Source organism: Hydra vulgaris, chromosome 14 (assembly GCF_038396675.1).
Source record: "Hydra vulgaris chromosome 14, alternate assembly HydraT2T_AEP".
Lineage (NCBI taxonomy): Eukaryota > Metazoa > Cnidaria > Hydrozoa > Anthoathecata > Hydridae > Hydra > Hydra vulgaris.
In genome coordinates, this window is record NC_088933.1 from 27819017 (window position 1) to 27836961 (window position 17945).

Below are 17945 nucleotides of genomic sequence, written 5' to 3' on the forward strand. Positions count from 1 at the left end.
CAATTATTGCTATAAGGCGCTGCTACCAATCTAGTAATTTTTTTTTTGTAGAAGTAGTTGCGCTCCATCGTTGTCAAAGACCGGAAAAAATATATAATGCAGCATTTTTGTTGACAGTTATTTTATTTTTGTGCTTTTGTTTTCAGACAATTTATTAAATTTAACTTTGGCTCTTTTAAGTTAATAAAAGATTTAATTTTCAGAGTTAATAAAAAATTATTTACTTTGAATCGGGGCCCCTAAAATTGACCCGCCACTGCATACATTCAGTGGCCTAACTAGAAAATTTTTGCAAATAATTAAGTTATCATTAAGTCATCGACTTGATGATAACAAGTTAGAAAAAGAAAGTAATTAGGAGCATGTAAAAGTTTTTTTAAATATTATTTGTTTGATTTAGTTTAACGGCGCTAAAACAAATTATTAAAAACAATTTGTACTTGGGAACAAGCATTTAGACAAAAAATATTAAAATATCAAACAGTTTATTCAGACAAAAGTAAAATGAATAAAAACGATTAAAGTTTGCAATCAGTTCAACTTAAAAAATTAATTTTATTTTTATTTTAAATGGCATAATAGTGGGATTAGTTAAATATTTAGAATGACTTCACATATACAATTGACGGCAATTGTTTATTTCTAAGACTTTAAACAAAACAAGTTTTGAGAAACTTTTTAAGTTTTGTATTTAAAACATAAAAAACAACATGAAAATTTTAATTGTTTAAAAACTATTTGTGTATAAAAATGTTTATTTTTATTATACTGGCTATTTATAACGTGGAACAAAGTAAGTTTTTACTTTTTGTGAGTTCACTCACGCACACTCAAACACAAATAAAGTCAATTTAAATCACATATATATATATATTTTTTAACAAAGCAAATGTCTTGCACTTCTGTGGTTACACACAATTATATTTAGAACTGTATGATACACTAAACTATATTTTATAAATCGGTTTGCATCGTCTCCGTTGAATAAATTATTTCGTTTTTATTTTTTTATCTTGTTTTTTGCTAAACTTTTTATTTCGTTGTTTATAATAATTTTTTAATCTTGACCGCGGTCTTACTCACCGCACTCATCTTTTGAATTTTTATCTTTTAAAGAATAGTTTTTAATAGAAAAAATCTTTAATAGAAAAAAAGAAAGTCAAAATTTTGTTTTTATGCTAGTCGGTAAAATATAAAATATGAAAAATATAGTTTTATTCACCTGGATAAAGTTTACTTGCAATTGTAACGATAAGACATTTAATAATTAGCAAGAGTTCTCAGCTATTTGGATTAAGGCACCCATAAGTAATTGAAAGTTGTCAATAACTACTTATGCTCAACTCATTCAACTTTATCCTATCATTTAATGTTTAATAATTACTATGTTTAACAATTATCTTAAAATTACACAGTTACCAAAGTGTGGTAAACCACCACCACCTAGTATGAGATAAATTTGGAGGATACTAGGACAAGTTGTATCGTATTTTAATTTCTTTTTTAAACTGTGGTCAAATTGCAATTTTCAATTTTAGGCATAAAAAATGTTTTATTGCCTAAAAATAACACACTAAGGTACATAACATTCAATGATAATTAAAATAAGTTGAGTAGTTGTATACATATACCTAATCAAACAAACTCCAAAATTTGTTCCAAGAAAGTATTGGGTGAAGTGGTTCCACAATGTGCTCCAACAAAGTGATTTCACAATATGTTCTAACAAACCATTTGGGGTAGTTATAAAAGGCAAGGGAGTTATTTAAAACAAAACAAAATTTTTAAAATAGAGGAGAGTGGGGAGAAGTAGGAAATGGGAGAAGTGGGACATCTAAAAAGTTCTAATAAGGAGAGGTCCTTAGTTTTTTCCCTTTTATTTAGCAAACATCGCTTTGTCTCCCTGTGTGTGGTAAAAACCACATTTTTGAAAAGTATCCTTAATAAACAATTATTTTTGAAGGTGAAGTAGGACAATTAAAATTAATTAATCTCAAACTTCTCCCATATCACTTTTGTAAAGTAGTGGTTTTGTATATTGTAGTTTTTGTTTATTGTGGAAACCTTTTGAATATTTTGGTGAAGATTACGTGGTTAACGATTTTTTATAGTTTTTAATTAACAATTTTTGTTAATACGTAGTTGTAAGTTTTTTAATTACTTGCTTGCCCCACTTCAGCCCATACCTGTCCCAATGGTAGGGCTCTTCTAAAATCAAAAATATGTAAACTTTATTATAACCTGCTGTCAATCTTAGGGGATGGAATCAGTGTTCAAAGCACTTAAATGAATATCAAACTTCATCAAAAAATCTGTTAGTGTTTAGAAAAGGTAACTATGTAAAATTTACAACCCCTTCAACACGAGAGGTTGTATTTATTACATGTTCATTACTCTTAAATACAAAAGAAGATTTGATGTTTTATCTTGAATTTTGAAAGGGGTAAATACATAAGGGTATTTTTTAAAAGCTGTCGTAAAATACCAAAACTTATTATCTTAAACGTTGAAAAAACTGATTTGAATTTATTATTTTAGTGTTGTAATTTTAGAATTATATGTTGACTATAAGTGAAAATAAAAATAAAAATTTACAGCATATTGTAATCGTTGAAGAAAAAGTTGCTATTTGCAGCAGAAGTTCTGAGGATTTAATTGCAAGGTTTGGATGTTTGAAGGAGTTGCTGCTTGACAGAGGTTTAGTTACAACAAATTTATCAAACTTGCGGAGGATAAATTTTTGAAAATGAGCTTGACAGATATTAAGAAAACTGACAACAATGGCATAGCGAACTGATGACGTAAATGTGGGCGATGTGTGACTATGGTATTTATACCACTTAAGTGTAGCCACAAATGGCCTACATATGACTATAATAGTTAAACCACCAAAGTTTAATAAATATCATAATCATACATAGCTCACATATATGCTATCCCATAAATTGATTGTAACTATCAAATTTTCATGTCGGGTTGTGATCTAAAAATCACCAGTATCGTTGTGGAATTTAGTCTTATTTAAACAAACGTCCCTGCTGCTGGTGTGATGTTTGTTTTAACAATTTATCAGAATGTAGAACTCTGAGATCTTTTACTCATTGAAATAATAGTTTTCAAAATTAGTTGTGATTGCCTCATATTTAAAGTTTAAACAAGGTTTCATAAGTCTAAATTCATTTACCGTTGATTTCTATGAACCACTCAGTGCTCATTTTGGACTTTTTTTTTCCAATGGAACTCCAACTTCTTCAAACTCTTAAACATCTTTTCAAAAATATTTTACACAGCTGTCTGGCGCCAAACAATGACCAGCTGAGTTGCAAATTTACCGCCAGCTGCTTCATGATAGTTTCAAAGATAACAAATGTAGGATAACAAATGTTTCTAAGGCAAAAAACTACAATTTACTAACACTACTCTTATCATTTAGAATATGGAAAATAACTTTTAAATTATGTTTTTTGGCTATAATAACAACAACTTGTAACAAAGAAAAACAAATTATAGTATGAAAGCATTGAAAAACTATATTATTTATTGTTAATTTAAATCTGTAAAAGTATTTACTATATTTAGTCTCTAATACTCTACAACTAAGAATTTTTTTTAGCTATAAATATAGTTTCGAGTAGAAGCTAAAAAAGTTAAATTCCATATAATTTTTCAGTTAGTAATATTATAAAAATATTAATATAAATAATAAAAATAACTAGAATGATATTTATAGTTAGACACCTATACATCTTTTGCGTAAATTAAAAGATGTTTTGAAATATTTTCATTTCAAAAAATTAGACTTAGAGTTCAAACCATTGAGTTAAGGTCTTAAAGTAAAATCTTGCATTTTTTTCTTAATGTTTAAGATAATAAACTTTTGCAACATTTTATGCTATTTCTTGATAATCACCCCTATATATTTGTTCCGTTGTAGGATGACGTAATTTTTTTTTCCAAAATATAATTCCACAAGCATTTGTTTTTAAAAGTTACGTTCTAAATGTTTTTTAAACGTTTTTTAAACGTCTTTTAAACGTTCTCTACGCAGGAATGTTTAGAAGACGTTTATAAGACATTTAAAATTCGTAAATTTTTGTTATACATCCTCATGTGAATAATAGTTAACATAAAATTTTGAGTTTGCACCATGCCTGGAAGTTAGTCTTCTTAAATACAAAAAATCAAAAGCCTACCTACTTATTCAGGATGGTAAAGCTAAAAAAAAAATCTAATCCTTTTAAAAATTATAATTATTTCCCAAGAACCTAATAAAATAGTTTAACAAATTTTAAAAAGCATCTGACAATTTCTAAAAAATATATTTGTCAGGTCTACCCAAGTTTATTTAAAAAGATTAGCTCTTTAAAAAGTGAAAAGTCAGTAACACATAATCAAGGAATTACCATGAATTTTTGTATGTTTGTTATTCAATAGACGATTATAAATAAAATTTGGCATCTTAATAGAATATAAAATACACATAATTTATTACAAATGCATTATACGCTCGGTGGGAACTCGGCTAGCAATGTTCGAACGATAAAGCACATTATTGTATTACTTGTTCATATTTATGCTTTATATACTATTATTATTAAATTACACATTGTTTACATATTTACTTACTATATACCAACTCGACAAAGCGCGCGTTACTACATTAAATGCCAGATTTTTATTTGTACCACCCAAACCTTTTTCATTTTTATTTATTTTTATGTTTTTCTTGATTTTTTTTTTAATTATTATTTTAGTGGTTTTATTTGATAGTGTTGATAGCTATAAAACTACAATGTAGCTATATATAAAGTTACGATATAGTTTTATATAAAGCTACAATATACAGCTACGATAAGCTATATATAAATTTACAATATATAGCTATATATAAAACTACAATATAGCTATATACAAAACGACGATATAGCTATATATAAATCTACGATATTGCTATATATAAAGCTACTATGCAGCTATATATAAAGCAACAATACAGATATATATAAATTGCTTATGCAAATAAGTTCTTTGCCCTGCAACCTTTGAGAAAAAACAACAACAGGCTTAGTAGATTTAAACTTTAAACACCTGTGTGATTTTATAAACTACTTGCTAATTCTTATTCTGATTTCCTAATTTTAAGCCGTATGTAAAACGCATGCAGCATGACAACAATTTTGTACGTAGTGCATAGTTGTTGTCATGACAACAAGTTTGTTGCTAGAGTATATTTCAAAAGCGTGATCAAACACCACGAAATTAAGTTTTTATTTGAACACAGACAACTTTTTTTTTATTGACGTTACCAATGACGATGGCTCAAATTTTGAAAAAAAAAAAAGATATTTAGTTTTACTTTAAATAACGTATGTTTTTAAGCACAAATTAATAATACAGGAATTCTCGAAGGTACTGTATGCATAAAACCGTTCAATCAAATTATTGGGTTGCAAAGTAAAAATCTGCATGCAAAAGTGCGAAAGTTTTTCTCTTGCTCGCAAGACTTACAATAACACGTTTTTGTAAATTTAAACTCGTTTTGAGCCGTTTAAAATTTTTTTGTATAAGCCTGTTTTATAGTTTTTCTATGCTTCTAAATAAATAAGCATGTATTACACTAGTAATAATGTTGTAAAACTTAGGGATTATCATTAAGTTTATAAAAAAGTATATTTATATAAAATGGGAAAAACTTTCGTTACCTATTAATCAAATATTGACGTAACGAACATTTATTTTCAAAAAGTTGAGTTTTTTAAATTTTACAAATATTACTTTTTGACAACGAATTTTTCTTTTTCGCTTATTTTTGGCCTCAGAGTATAAGTAAAAACTTGAGAGTTATCTTGGGGGGAAAAAGCAAGTTTCTGGTACACCCTAATGTACATGAATCAAGTAGCTATCTTTTAAGGTTTGTGAAACTTTTTAACAGCAACAGTAAAAGAGCTGGGTTTTTTTAAAAAAAAGCAACAAACAACTATTTTTTAAAGAAAAATCAAAAACAGCAAACAGCTATTTTATAAAAGACTGTTTTTCCTGTTTTTTCCTTTTTTTAAAATTAAAATTATTGAAACAAAAAATTTAAAACTTGAACTTTTTCTATAGGTTCGTTTTAACGGTTTTGTTTCAATATTGTAATGAGTTTCAGCTGCATAAAATTTCATATGACTTTAAGCTGCATAAAGTTTCATATGACTTTAACCTGCATAAAGTTTCATATGACTTTAAGCAGCATAAAGTTTAAAGATAAAAATTAGTCAAGACTAAGATTATTCCAGTTAAATACAAAAAATAATACTCATGATAAAACTGACAATATCACGTATAAAATGGGATTATTTCGATTTTTTTAAATTTTTTTAAGTCAATGCCGGATTAACGGGCCCCAAAAAATAGTTTTATAAACATATATGCCACTGCTGTTTTGGGTGTATTGGGGCCTCTATATCACACTGCGAGAGCCTAAAAATGTATAAAATATCCAGCTTTTTAATACGTAAAATAATATGAGTGGGATAAGAAGGTTTGCGTGTTAACCTGTTTTTGTAGTTGACTTTATGGCTTCCAGTTTGTATTCGTCATATTTGTATATTTTTCTATAAAAGAATGTCCGGATCAAAACGTTGCAGACAAAGATTTTGAAAATTACAAAAATTGACAAGAGCATATTTAAGGCACTGTTCTGTAAACTATTTTTCTTTCAAGTTTAAAAATGGCTTATTTATTTACCATCCAATGAGAAAAAAATTTTCTTCTGCTTCTTTTTCAAGATTCAGATGATAACTTCAGAGCTGGACGGTCACGTTAAACGTTAGTTTCTGTGCAGCCGAGGTCTAGTTCTTCGAGATGACTCAGAAATAATAGACGCCTTTAGTAATGGAAACTTTCTAGGGGCCTTGGAGTTCCTTTCAAAGTTTGATTCATTCCTTGGTACTTAGAAAAGTGAGAAAATCACGGCAGAGGAAATGTTTCATATACTTAATTGAAAATTTATGCGAAAATTGTCTTCCTAGTGACAAAAAAGATCCTGCAGTCTATAAGTTGCGTCTAAAGTTGTAGCTTGCAATCTATTAGCAGCGTCTAAATTTATGCATTTGTCATGTATGAAAAATATCTAACTAGCATAAAGTATACAAAAATAGTATAACTGAAAAATGAGAACCAAAACATTGATTTGATACCTTGTGCAGAGGATTCTTTAAATTTAGTTGGCGTAAATACTGTTGACAGCATTTACATTTACCAACTGCCGTGAGACTGCAATTGGTTTTATTGGGTTTCTTCAATGTAAGTATAATTTTTGTACTTCTCAAACTAACAGATAGCCCAGCAAGCACAACCATACGGGACCCACACGGGAACGATCTGGGATGTCAAACGGGAACCGTACGGGATTTGGCCGCGGGATCTACACGGGAACCATATGGGCAGAATAAAAAAAAACGAAAAACTTTTCGGCTGCTTTTTTCTTTAGCCCGAATTGACCCCAGATTTCTCCCGGATGTGTTTAAAATAGATTTAATTTATAGATTTTTTTTTTTTGATTTATTTATAATTTTTATTGTTTATAATTTATATTTTTTAGAGTTTGTTAACAAACTCTAAAATAATGTAAATTATAAACAATCATTATAAATAAGTATTGATATTTTAATGTTTGGTTCATTCTTAATAATTTAAATGACCATTTAAATTGTGGCAAAGTTATTATTTATATAAGTTGTAATGGAAAAATTTAAAACACAAGGACATACATAAGTATATACTTATGTATGTATACTTAAGTATATACTATAAGTATATACTTATGTATGTCCTTGTGTTTTAAATTTTTCCATTACAACTTATATAAATAATAACTTTGCCACAATTTAAATGGTCATTTAAATTATTAAGAATGAACCAAACATTAAAATATCAATACTTATTTATAATGATTGTTTATAATTTACATTATTTTAGAGTTTGTTAACAAACTCTAAAAAATATAAATTATAAACAATAAAAATTATAAATAAATCAAAAAAAAAAAAATCTATAAATTAAATCTATTTTAAACACATCCGGGAGAAATCCCGGAAATCCCGGTGCAGAAAAGAGCAAGAAAGTTACCACCAAATGTTGAGTCGGAAAAGGTGGTCAGCAGGAGTCATTTCTATTTAAATTCTACATGTAAATTACAGTCATGTTTTTGAGACTCTAGAATCAACTGTTTTAGATAAAGATAAAAAAAAGTCAGACACAAAATAAATACACATTTAAAGAAATTAAAAACTTTAGATGTTGCCGTTATAAAAGAGCTTAGAATTAAAATTCAGGAAATTTAGCTCTTGATGTCTCGAATGATATCTCGATAGCTTCGATCTCTTTTGAAATATGTGACACCAGTTCATAAAGATTTTTTTGACATTCAGCAATGTGCTGGAAAAGTACAAGAAAGAAGATGTGCAATGTAGGAATTGGTAAAGATACATAGAATGAAATGGTTCTAAGTGGTAGTGACAAATTTAGAATTAAACACTTATTCCCTATTATAGACATGTGGTTGAAACAAAGGCTTTCTGCTAAGAGTCTCCAGAGAGATAGTTTGGTTATCTTACTAGTTTTCCGACCATGAATGTTTCATGTCGACCATGAATGTTCATTGTTGCTGCGGCTAAATTCTTTTGTACTATTTATCCGTCAGACTTTGATACACAATTCCATGATGAAATTGTCCAGTTTTCCAAGCTCATGGCAAATGAGAAGAATATATCAGCACTAAAATGTTTACAAGCAATTCTTATAAATAACTTAAAATTATTTTTTACAAATGCTGGCATTGCAAATTGAATTTTTCTAACCTTTTCCATTACCATTTGTAGTGCAGAGCAATCATTTTCAAAAATGGCAAAAGTTAAGATTTATCTCCGTTCCTCAATGTTTAATAGTCGTTTAAATTCTCCTTGTTCAATGAAAATTGAAAGAACTCTGTTAAAAAATATAAATTTCGAAGATGTCGTAATTGACTTTGCCAATGTGAAAGCTTCTTTATGAATAAAAAAGCGATTTCATGTTTTGCTGCATTCATTTTTGAATATACATTTTTAGGAATAAGGCCCCCAAATTAATTTTTGCACTCGGCCCCCAAGAGCCATAATTCAGCCTTGCATACAGTGCATCTCGAAGTATGTAACACACCTTATGAGAAAAAATATGACACAGAAGACTTAAGTGTCCGTGATGATAATAATAATGAATATGGTTCTTTTGACAAAGGCACCAATTGTGAAGAAAATATCAACTACAATCATTTACTCACGAATTCATGCAAGATGATAATATACCTAATACTGTCAACTGTTTTAAATTATGTTTTTCAATCAAAATTTAAATCCCTCTTTAAACAATAAATATTTCTTAAGCTTTCTATCTTAAGAAGATAAAACACTGTTAAGCACTGACACGATGTTAAAAATTCATGTTTGAGAAATTTTCCTCATTTAGCAAAAAGTTGATGGATTATTTGAGGATTAGAATTGTTGAACGATGGTATACAGATTTCACGAATTTATTACTCAACCCTCAATACTCTACAATAACGCCATCTAGAGATAATAACTTTTTCCGACATGTTGGAATTTTGACTTTTTAGTGTTAATGATCTTAAAAAGCTTTATGATGCATTATTATCAATTACCCCGCATTTTTAGATGGCAAAAAAGTATTTTCTGTATGTGCAATCATTTGTACAAAATAAGATCACGCTATTCAGATAAATTATTATCAGCTCTTATATTTTTGAAATACTATTATAAAAAGTTATGATTAAGTAGAGTGCTTTGTTTTTTATTTGTTCTTTAGGAGTTGCGTTAAAAGGAAAAAAAAACAAAAAAAAAATGCACTTTTTGAATAATTATAAGGAAAAGTAATTTTGGATCACCTTGTGTCTATCCGGAACCGCTAGATATTTATAAAAAGTTTCAAAATAGGTTTAAAATGACTGTAATGATACTAGCAAAAAAGTTATGAAGCGATTTTTACATAAAAAATTTTTTTCGATTTTATGGCCTAAAACCTCTAAAACTGAATTAGTAATAATAAAAAAAAAAAATTGCGATTAAATTTTTTTAAATTTTATTTTTGTTTTCTTTTCTATAAAAATTACTTTACCAAACAATTATTTTTAATTGCTATACATTTTTGGCAGAAATAGAAGAAAACGTAATTATTTGATATATTTTTCCTCGTGGCTATCGGAGACCGCTAGAAATTTCCAAAAACATCTAAAATAAGTTAAAAATGAGGGTAACTGTGCCAGTAAAATAGATATGAAGCAATTTTTTAACAAAATATTTAGTTTTTATTTTAAGGCCAAAAAACTGTAAAGTATTATTCCTATTTTAAAACTCGCTTTTAATCTTAAAATTATTAGGTGAATTATTTGAGTATTTTAAGACTTAAATAATTAAGAGTTTTAAAAAAATTAGGTTTATTCATAGTTAATTCTCTATTTAATTTAATTGATTTATTAGATATATTATTATTTAGGCCTGAAAAAATACATCCTAAAAGCTAACGACTTTCAACAAAGCTGTTACAGTTTCCAAATAAACCTAAAACTACGCTATTTAAGCTTAAAGATCAGGTTGACGACACATTTAAATAAACACTTGTTATAATGCAAAATGCAAATTGCTAAAAATAATAAGATTATAAATATAAGCTTTTTGATGATTATATAATATATATTTTTTTTGATTGCTATTTGTAGTATAGTCATCATTAAAAAAAAACATCGTTTTTTTTTTTTGAAATTTGCATATATATTATACGCAAATTTCTGAGTGAACTTAGTAAGAATTGCTTCATTGTCAAAATGGCAGTCTTTTCCGGACGTAATGATGTTTGTTGCTGTTCGAGGAAAAAAATTCGAAAGTTTTTTTTATTAGTTGCGGTTTCTCACTTTAAGTTTTTTTCCATTTACACTCATTTAAAGAAAAGGTTGTTAATTTTGGATGGCACATTATAAAATCACTTAACATTCTACTGATTTCTCTTCCTTTATTAAACATTGGACTAAAGAAAGCATGAAGCCATTTAAATGATTGAGTACCACCCGAGCGCACCGTACTTTCATCATAAGCCATAACTATTCGCGCAATTTGAACTTCAGGAATGTTCAATATGTATTCAGAAATTGCTGTTTTCAAAATCAACCAACAGTTTTTTATGTTGTCGGCAAAGTAATTAACGAATGTTTTTCTTTAAACTACAACGTCTTCTCTTTTATGCCCATTAACAAATGGACGAGCTTTGTTATTCGACCAAAAAAATCCCCAACTAAATAGTAAGTTTTGAATTGCTTTATAGCTTCAACTATATTGTGATATTTTGCTTTTTTGGGGTTCAATTTTAAGAGAATCATTTAATTTTGACCCTTCTGTATTGTAACTCTACTGAGATATAGCGTAATAATGAAGTCAATAAATTTTTGAATTGATATTCTCGACGACAATACAACCACACATATAAAAGCGTTATTAGATGTAAAATTCGCTTTTAATCTTAAAATTATTCGGTGAATTATTTGAGTATTTTATGACTTAAATAATTAAGAATTTTATATCTAATAAGCATTATTAAGGCCAAAATACTGTAAAATGATGTTTATAAAACTTCAATATTTTGTTAAAAAATTACTTCACTAGCATTATTACCATCATTTTAACCTATTTTAGATGTTTTTGGAAATTTCTAGCGGTCTCCGATAGCCACGAGGAAAAATATATCAAATAATTACGTTTTCTTCTATTTCTCCTAAAAATGTATAGAAATTAAAAATAATTGTTTGGTAAAGTAATTTTTATAGAAAAGAAAACAAAAATAAAATTTAAAAAAATTTAATCGTAATTTTTTTTTCCTTACTAATTCAGTTTTAGAGGTTTTAGGCCATAAAATTGAAACAAAAATTTTATGTAAAAATCGCTTCATAACTTTTTTGCTAGTATCATTGCAGTCATTTTAAACTTATTTTGAAACTTTTTATAAATATCTAGCGTTCCCAGATAGACACAAGGTGATCCAATGCCCCAAAATTACTTTTCCTTATAATTATTCAAAAAATGCATTTTTTTGTTTTGTTTTTTTGTTTTCCTTTTAACGCAACTCCTAAAGAACAAGTAGAAAACAAAACAAAAAAAAAACAAACAAAAAAATTACTAAGTGGTGTGTTTTTTTTTGGAAAAAAGATTTTTTATGGGTTTCCTTTTGGGCCCTTTATAAATCGTACCACGCATCAGAATTTTTTATTACCAACAGATTCGGAACAACAACATTATAATTAACTAGAAAAACAAAATATTATCAATTTTGTTTAACATGTGAATTTATGATGCAGTGCAAACTATATCTTAGTAATTGCGCAGTATATCCCTTAATTACGCAGTATACCCTGCGCAGTATACCCTGCGCAGTATACCCTGCGCAGTATACCCTGCGCAGTATACCTTGTGCAGTAGACCGGTTGTTATCATTATTCTTATAATAATATAGAAGTAATAGATAGATATATAAAGACAAAAATATAAAAAAATATATATATTAGTTGAGGACCAAATTATATCTAAATATTTTATGTTTCACAGTTTAATAACGTTTCTCTTAAAGCAATATCAAACTCGTTAAGGTATAACATTATGAATTAAATAATATATTCAATTATTAAAGTATTCTGAAACTTATCTAAAACCTACAGAGAAATTACTAAGAAAAATCACTCAGAAAACATGTAGTATTTAAATGAAAGAGTTTTCAGCAATGCTAATGTTTACCTGCTGGCGAGTTGCAATTGGCTTTTTAATCGAAAACACCGAAGCAAAGTAGATGTAAGGTAAGAAAATGTATTCAGAAGTATTTATTGACTTATAAAAAAATGAGGAAAATTATAAAGAGGAACCTTATTGGTGCTAAATGTAGTCATTTTTCTTTGAGTTAGTAAAAATAACTTTACGTACGACAGAATGGTTTAAAATTTTTTAACAAACCTGGGATTCATTTTCAGCTCATATTAGATTTAAAATGTTTCTGGGCTTCTTATTTTTAAATAACTATACAAAAGTGTTTTCAGTTGGTCAACGCTGCGTATAAAATTTTAGTTATATAGGATATTACTGAGTAAGTATACTAATTGTGGGCTCACCATTGTTTCAAATTTAAGACAACAGATAAAAAATATTGGCAAAAAACTACTCCTTTATAAAATAAAACATGAAAGTATGAAATTATTCTATAGCGACCATTCTATAGTAGAATTTCATTTGGCTTTGGAGCGGTTCACTTAAGTTTTGCTCATCGGTTAATTAGTGGACCATTATTGGAATTCGCTTAAGTAGCCAGCTAATGACTAGTCACTATATTATATGTTGAAAAGTTATCGGTTAGCCACTTATAACAGATGCCACTATGAGCAAAGCTCCATATTTATTATATATAAGTGTTATCACAATTTTTCATTAAAGTGTTTAGATTTTGCTGTGTTGGCAAAGCCAGTGAGTGTGTTTTCATGCACACTTTGACAACTGTTATGCTTGATTGCTCCTCAACCAGCAATCAAGAGTGACTTTAAAATTATCAACCGATTGTGCCCTAACGACTTAATTTGGAAGTGAATTTCACAGATTCGCAATTCTATTGAAAAATAAATGTTTTCTTGATGGAAGTCTGGCAAATTCTTTGTAATATTTAAAACAGTTACCTCTCAAGTTATTATTGAGCCTCTCAAGTTATTATTGAGCCTCTCAAGTTATTATTGAGCCTCTCAAAATATTTATATAGGTCCGCTGCAAATCAACTACAAATACGTTTACTTGGTATTTACAAAAACAAACATTCAAAAAATAAAAAAATATATATTTCTGTTTTTTTTTTAAACTTTTTTGTAGTATTTGTAATTTGATGGAGTTTAGATTTCACAAAGTTTAAAGTTCATAGTTTTACCCTTCCCACTTCCTAATAAAAAACGCCCCTACCCCAACTCGTCATTTCAAGCATTTTCACTTTAAAGTATTTGCGCTGTATCTCAAAAATTGGAAAAATCAAGCGGCAGTTTCAGATTTGATTAGAAAAAATTAATCTAAAAGCGGTTTAGTTGAGTTAATAAAAAGGGGAATAGAATAATGGGGTAAAAGAAATAATAAGGAACAATTTATAAGGAATAGAGAATAAATAGACTTTCTTTTTTTAAATATTTTTATTTTTGGTACAATATAATTTTTTTATTTAATCCCCACAATAAAACCTTTTTTACTTTTCTTCACATTAAAGGAATATACAATAACTACTCACTGAGTAGAAAATAAATTTTCAATAACTTACTTGCTATTCCTTTTTTTAACAACAACTATCACATATCCATATAACACCACTGATAGGACAGTATGAGTACACATATCATAAATAGTCTATGCATCCTATTTATTTCTTTTCATATGATTAAAATTTCAAAGTTGTAATGCTTACGCTTTGAAGTTTTCTTTTTCTCTTCTTCTTGTAACTGGTTACAATATCTTGTCCTATTAAAATTTGTATTTGCAATTGCTACCAATGGAGGCTAACTTTGACCTGGAGTAAGTACACTCAATTTCTCAATTGCTATCTGTAAGTTTTTCACAATAGTTTTTTACCTTTTCATTAGTTTTATCTTGTTCATCATGTTTTAGTAGCTAAACTATCTTCATCATGGGTTTTGATCTACAAGGTAAAGACTATTACAACTGAAACCACTTTTTCGGAGTTTGATGAAACCAATCCAAATGAAACCACTTTTTAGGAGTTTACTATTTCTCTTACTGAGTCTTTAGCAAAGTTAGAAGCAACATTTTATGTCTGCTTTTTCTTAACAATATTTTAACGGAACAAAAAAACCGATGTCAAGGTGTTGTAAGATGTTGTAAAATGTTGTAAGATGTTGTAAGATGTTGTAAGATGTTTGCGTTTAAAGGTAAACAGTATAAGTAAAATTATTTAATAAATAGAATTAAACTATATAAATATCCTGCACTTTAACCGTATAGTATGTTAAATGATTACTTTGTTCATAACAAAGTAACACAAATTTTTTCGACCCTTTACATGTATAATAAACATGCCATTCCACCTTTAAAAAAGATAGCTTTCTATTCAACTTGATTTGTGAATGAATTTTCAGACTACAAAGGGAAATGGACACTGACCGTTTGCTGGTTCTCAAAACAGGACAGTATACATTGATTGCATTGATTGGTCGCATGATTGAGCAAGTTAACAGGCTGTTTTTGATATCTTCCGATAAAATATATTACCAGCAAATCAGCAAAGATCTGTTCGTAAGCCAATTAAATCTAACTTAAAAATGATTTTATAAAAATAAATTGTTCTCATTTAACTAGTTCTCATGCAACTTAAAAAAAATTTCTTCTTTCAAAAGTTATGCACCAGTTTTTTCCAGGCTTATCATACTTGAATAGAGTATTTTTACCAGTTGATACTATATTGGATTTTACCATCAGTTTTATATCTTCTCTATTTCATAGAAAACCTCTATCAAGTAAGAATTTTTCCTAAGTAATACTTAAAAAGTTTATGGTAGCTTCTGATTCTTTTGTCATTTCTTTGGGTTTGATTATGGCCTCTTTTGTATAATGTCTCTTTTTTATATTATAATTAGAGGCTTGCCTGGAACACGTGTTTAAGAATTAAATTAACAAATTTTTTATCTTATTTTTTAGCGAATGATTTTAACAGTTACTTAAACATTTTTCTTTTTAGGTGCATGCGTTACTTTCAGGAGCACAACAAGAATGGACAATTTAAATGAAGGTGATGACGTTAATATTACTGCTTCTTTCCAATTTGATACAAATGAATTATTACAAGTTATAAAATTTATTCTTGAAAACAAAACTGTAATTGCTGAAGGAAATTTAAATCAATACAATGTTACACAAAATGGTGTGTTTTTATTTGGAAATAGAATTACAACCAGTGTACATGGCTACAACTACGTTACAACTATAACAAAGTTAAATGTAAATGATTCAATGAACTTTGTTATTCTACTGTTGTTTAGAACAGAAAATGTGTTTAACATAGCTCAATTTTATATATCACTTGATGTTAAAGGTTTGTTTATATAATATGCTATGTGCAATATTTGTCAATAATATAATAATAACTATGATAACGACGACAATGATGATGATGACGATGATGATGATGATGATGATGATGATGATGATGATGATGATGATGATGATGATGATGATGATGATGATGATGATGATGATGATGATGATGATGATGATGATGATGATGATGATGATGATGATGATGATGATGATGATGATGGTGATGGTGATGGTAACAACGAGTAAGACAACGACGATGACGAAGACAATAATAACGAATATTAAATTGAATTTTAAAGTTAACTTTAAACATTTGTATTTGAGGTGTTGTTTACTAGCTGTTCCAGTAGTTTTGAACTTTCCGAAAGTCTTGCATGTAAAAGACGGTGAATCATTGAGCGTTCGAACAGTAATATACGGTAAACCAAAACCTGATGGCATTGTAATATTTAAAGAACAAATATATGTTCCTAAATACTCGAATGAGACAGAAGTCAACAAATATCAGTTTATATACGACTTGGGTGTCATGAGTTCTAGTTACAATGGTAGTGTATTGTACCTAATTCTTTCTGGAAATGGCAAAGTAATTACTCAAAATACAAGTCTTATATTTCCAAGTAAGTTAATAGTATAAGTATATCGTAGTTTAATAAAAAAAAAAAGAATACCGACTGCTTAAATTTTAAAAGATCGTCCTGATTTTTCTTTTTAAATAGCGGCAATGGAAATAATATTTGCTATTATCATTTTATCATAAAAGCAAATGTTATTTTCTATTAGATTCTAGCCACATTAAAAAAACTAAGTGGTTTTCAGAGTAAGCCACAACCAAGATAATATTACTATTATTATTACTATTATTATTGCACACATATTATAGTTGGAACAGTAAGAATGTAGTTAGATTGACAAAACTTTTATTATTTGCATAATAAAATAGTGAATATATATTTTTCATATCACTTTACCAAAAAACTACAAACTGCTATTTGTAAAAGTTGTTCTTAAACTCAAATTTTTGATATCGATGAGCTTCCTTCTGCACTCAGGGGCGGAAAAGAAATAACGCGAAAGACGCGGTGGTGTCAAGCCGCGCGCTAAAAAGGGCCCCGCGAAGACCTTTACAAAGCTATAAAAATAAAAAAATAAATTGTTTTTTAATTCAACTTTGTATGCTGTATAATTTAGAATACTTTATTATTAAAAATAGTTTTTAAAATATTTTTTAGAATAAATATACAGCGGTGGCCAAAAATTAAAGATAACTCATTTTTTAGTTGGTTTCTTAATCTTTAAATTAAAATTAAGAAGATTCGAATTGACATATAAAATTTTTTTTTAATATCTTGTTAATCAAAACATACGGATTAAAGTGGTATAATTTTTTTAATCTAATTCTAATTAAATAGCGTTTAACTTATTAAAAAACTGATGAGTACTTATAAATCTTCTTTAAATAAATTGGACAAAATTTAACGACCATATAAAATAATATGTCGAAACCTGAGTTTCGATATCAAATAAACATTTATTTTTTGAATTGCAATAAGGATATAAAAATATTGCAAAAATGCGTGCAAAGATCGAAGAAAAAGATAGATGCGTGGCTGTTGTATTAAAAGAAGAAGGCTATAGCATCAGACAAATAGCAGAAAAGCTCGGAAGGTCTCACTCTTGCATTATTAACATAATTCAACGATACAAAGAGACCCGGTCAATTAATGATCGTCATAGGACTGGACACAATAAAATTTCAAATGACCGTGATGTTCGCTTGTTAGTGAGATTAATGAAAGA

General features: G+C 28.0%; 1 protein-coding gene across 1 annotated transcript in view; it reads left to right on the forward strand.

The window, feature by feature from the left end:
- The first annotated feature begins 589 nt into the window (after positions 1-589).
- LOC100210419 (uncharacterized) overlaps positions 590-17945 on the forward strand; it is a 39072-nt gene continuing 21716 nt past the window's right edge. The window contains exons 1-3 of the mRNA XM_065817148.1: positions 590-793; positions 15787-16140; positions 16484-16765. Of these exons, the coding sequence (XP_065673220.1) occupies positions 751-793; positions 15787-16140; positions 16484-16765 (679 nt within the window). The 5' untranslated portion in view covers positions 590-750. The remainder of the gene's footprint in view (positions 794-15786; positions 16141-16483; positions 16766-17945) is intronic.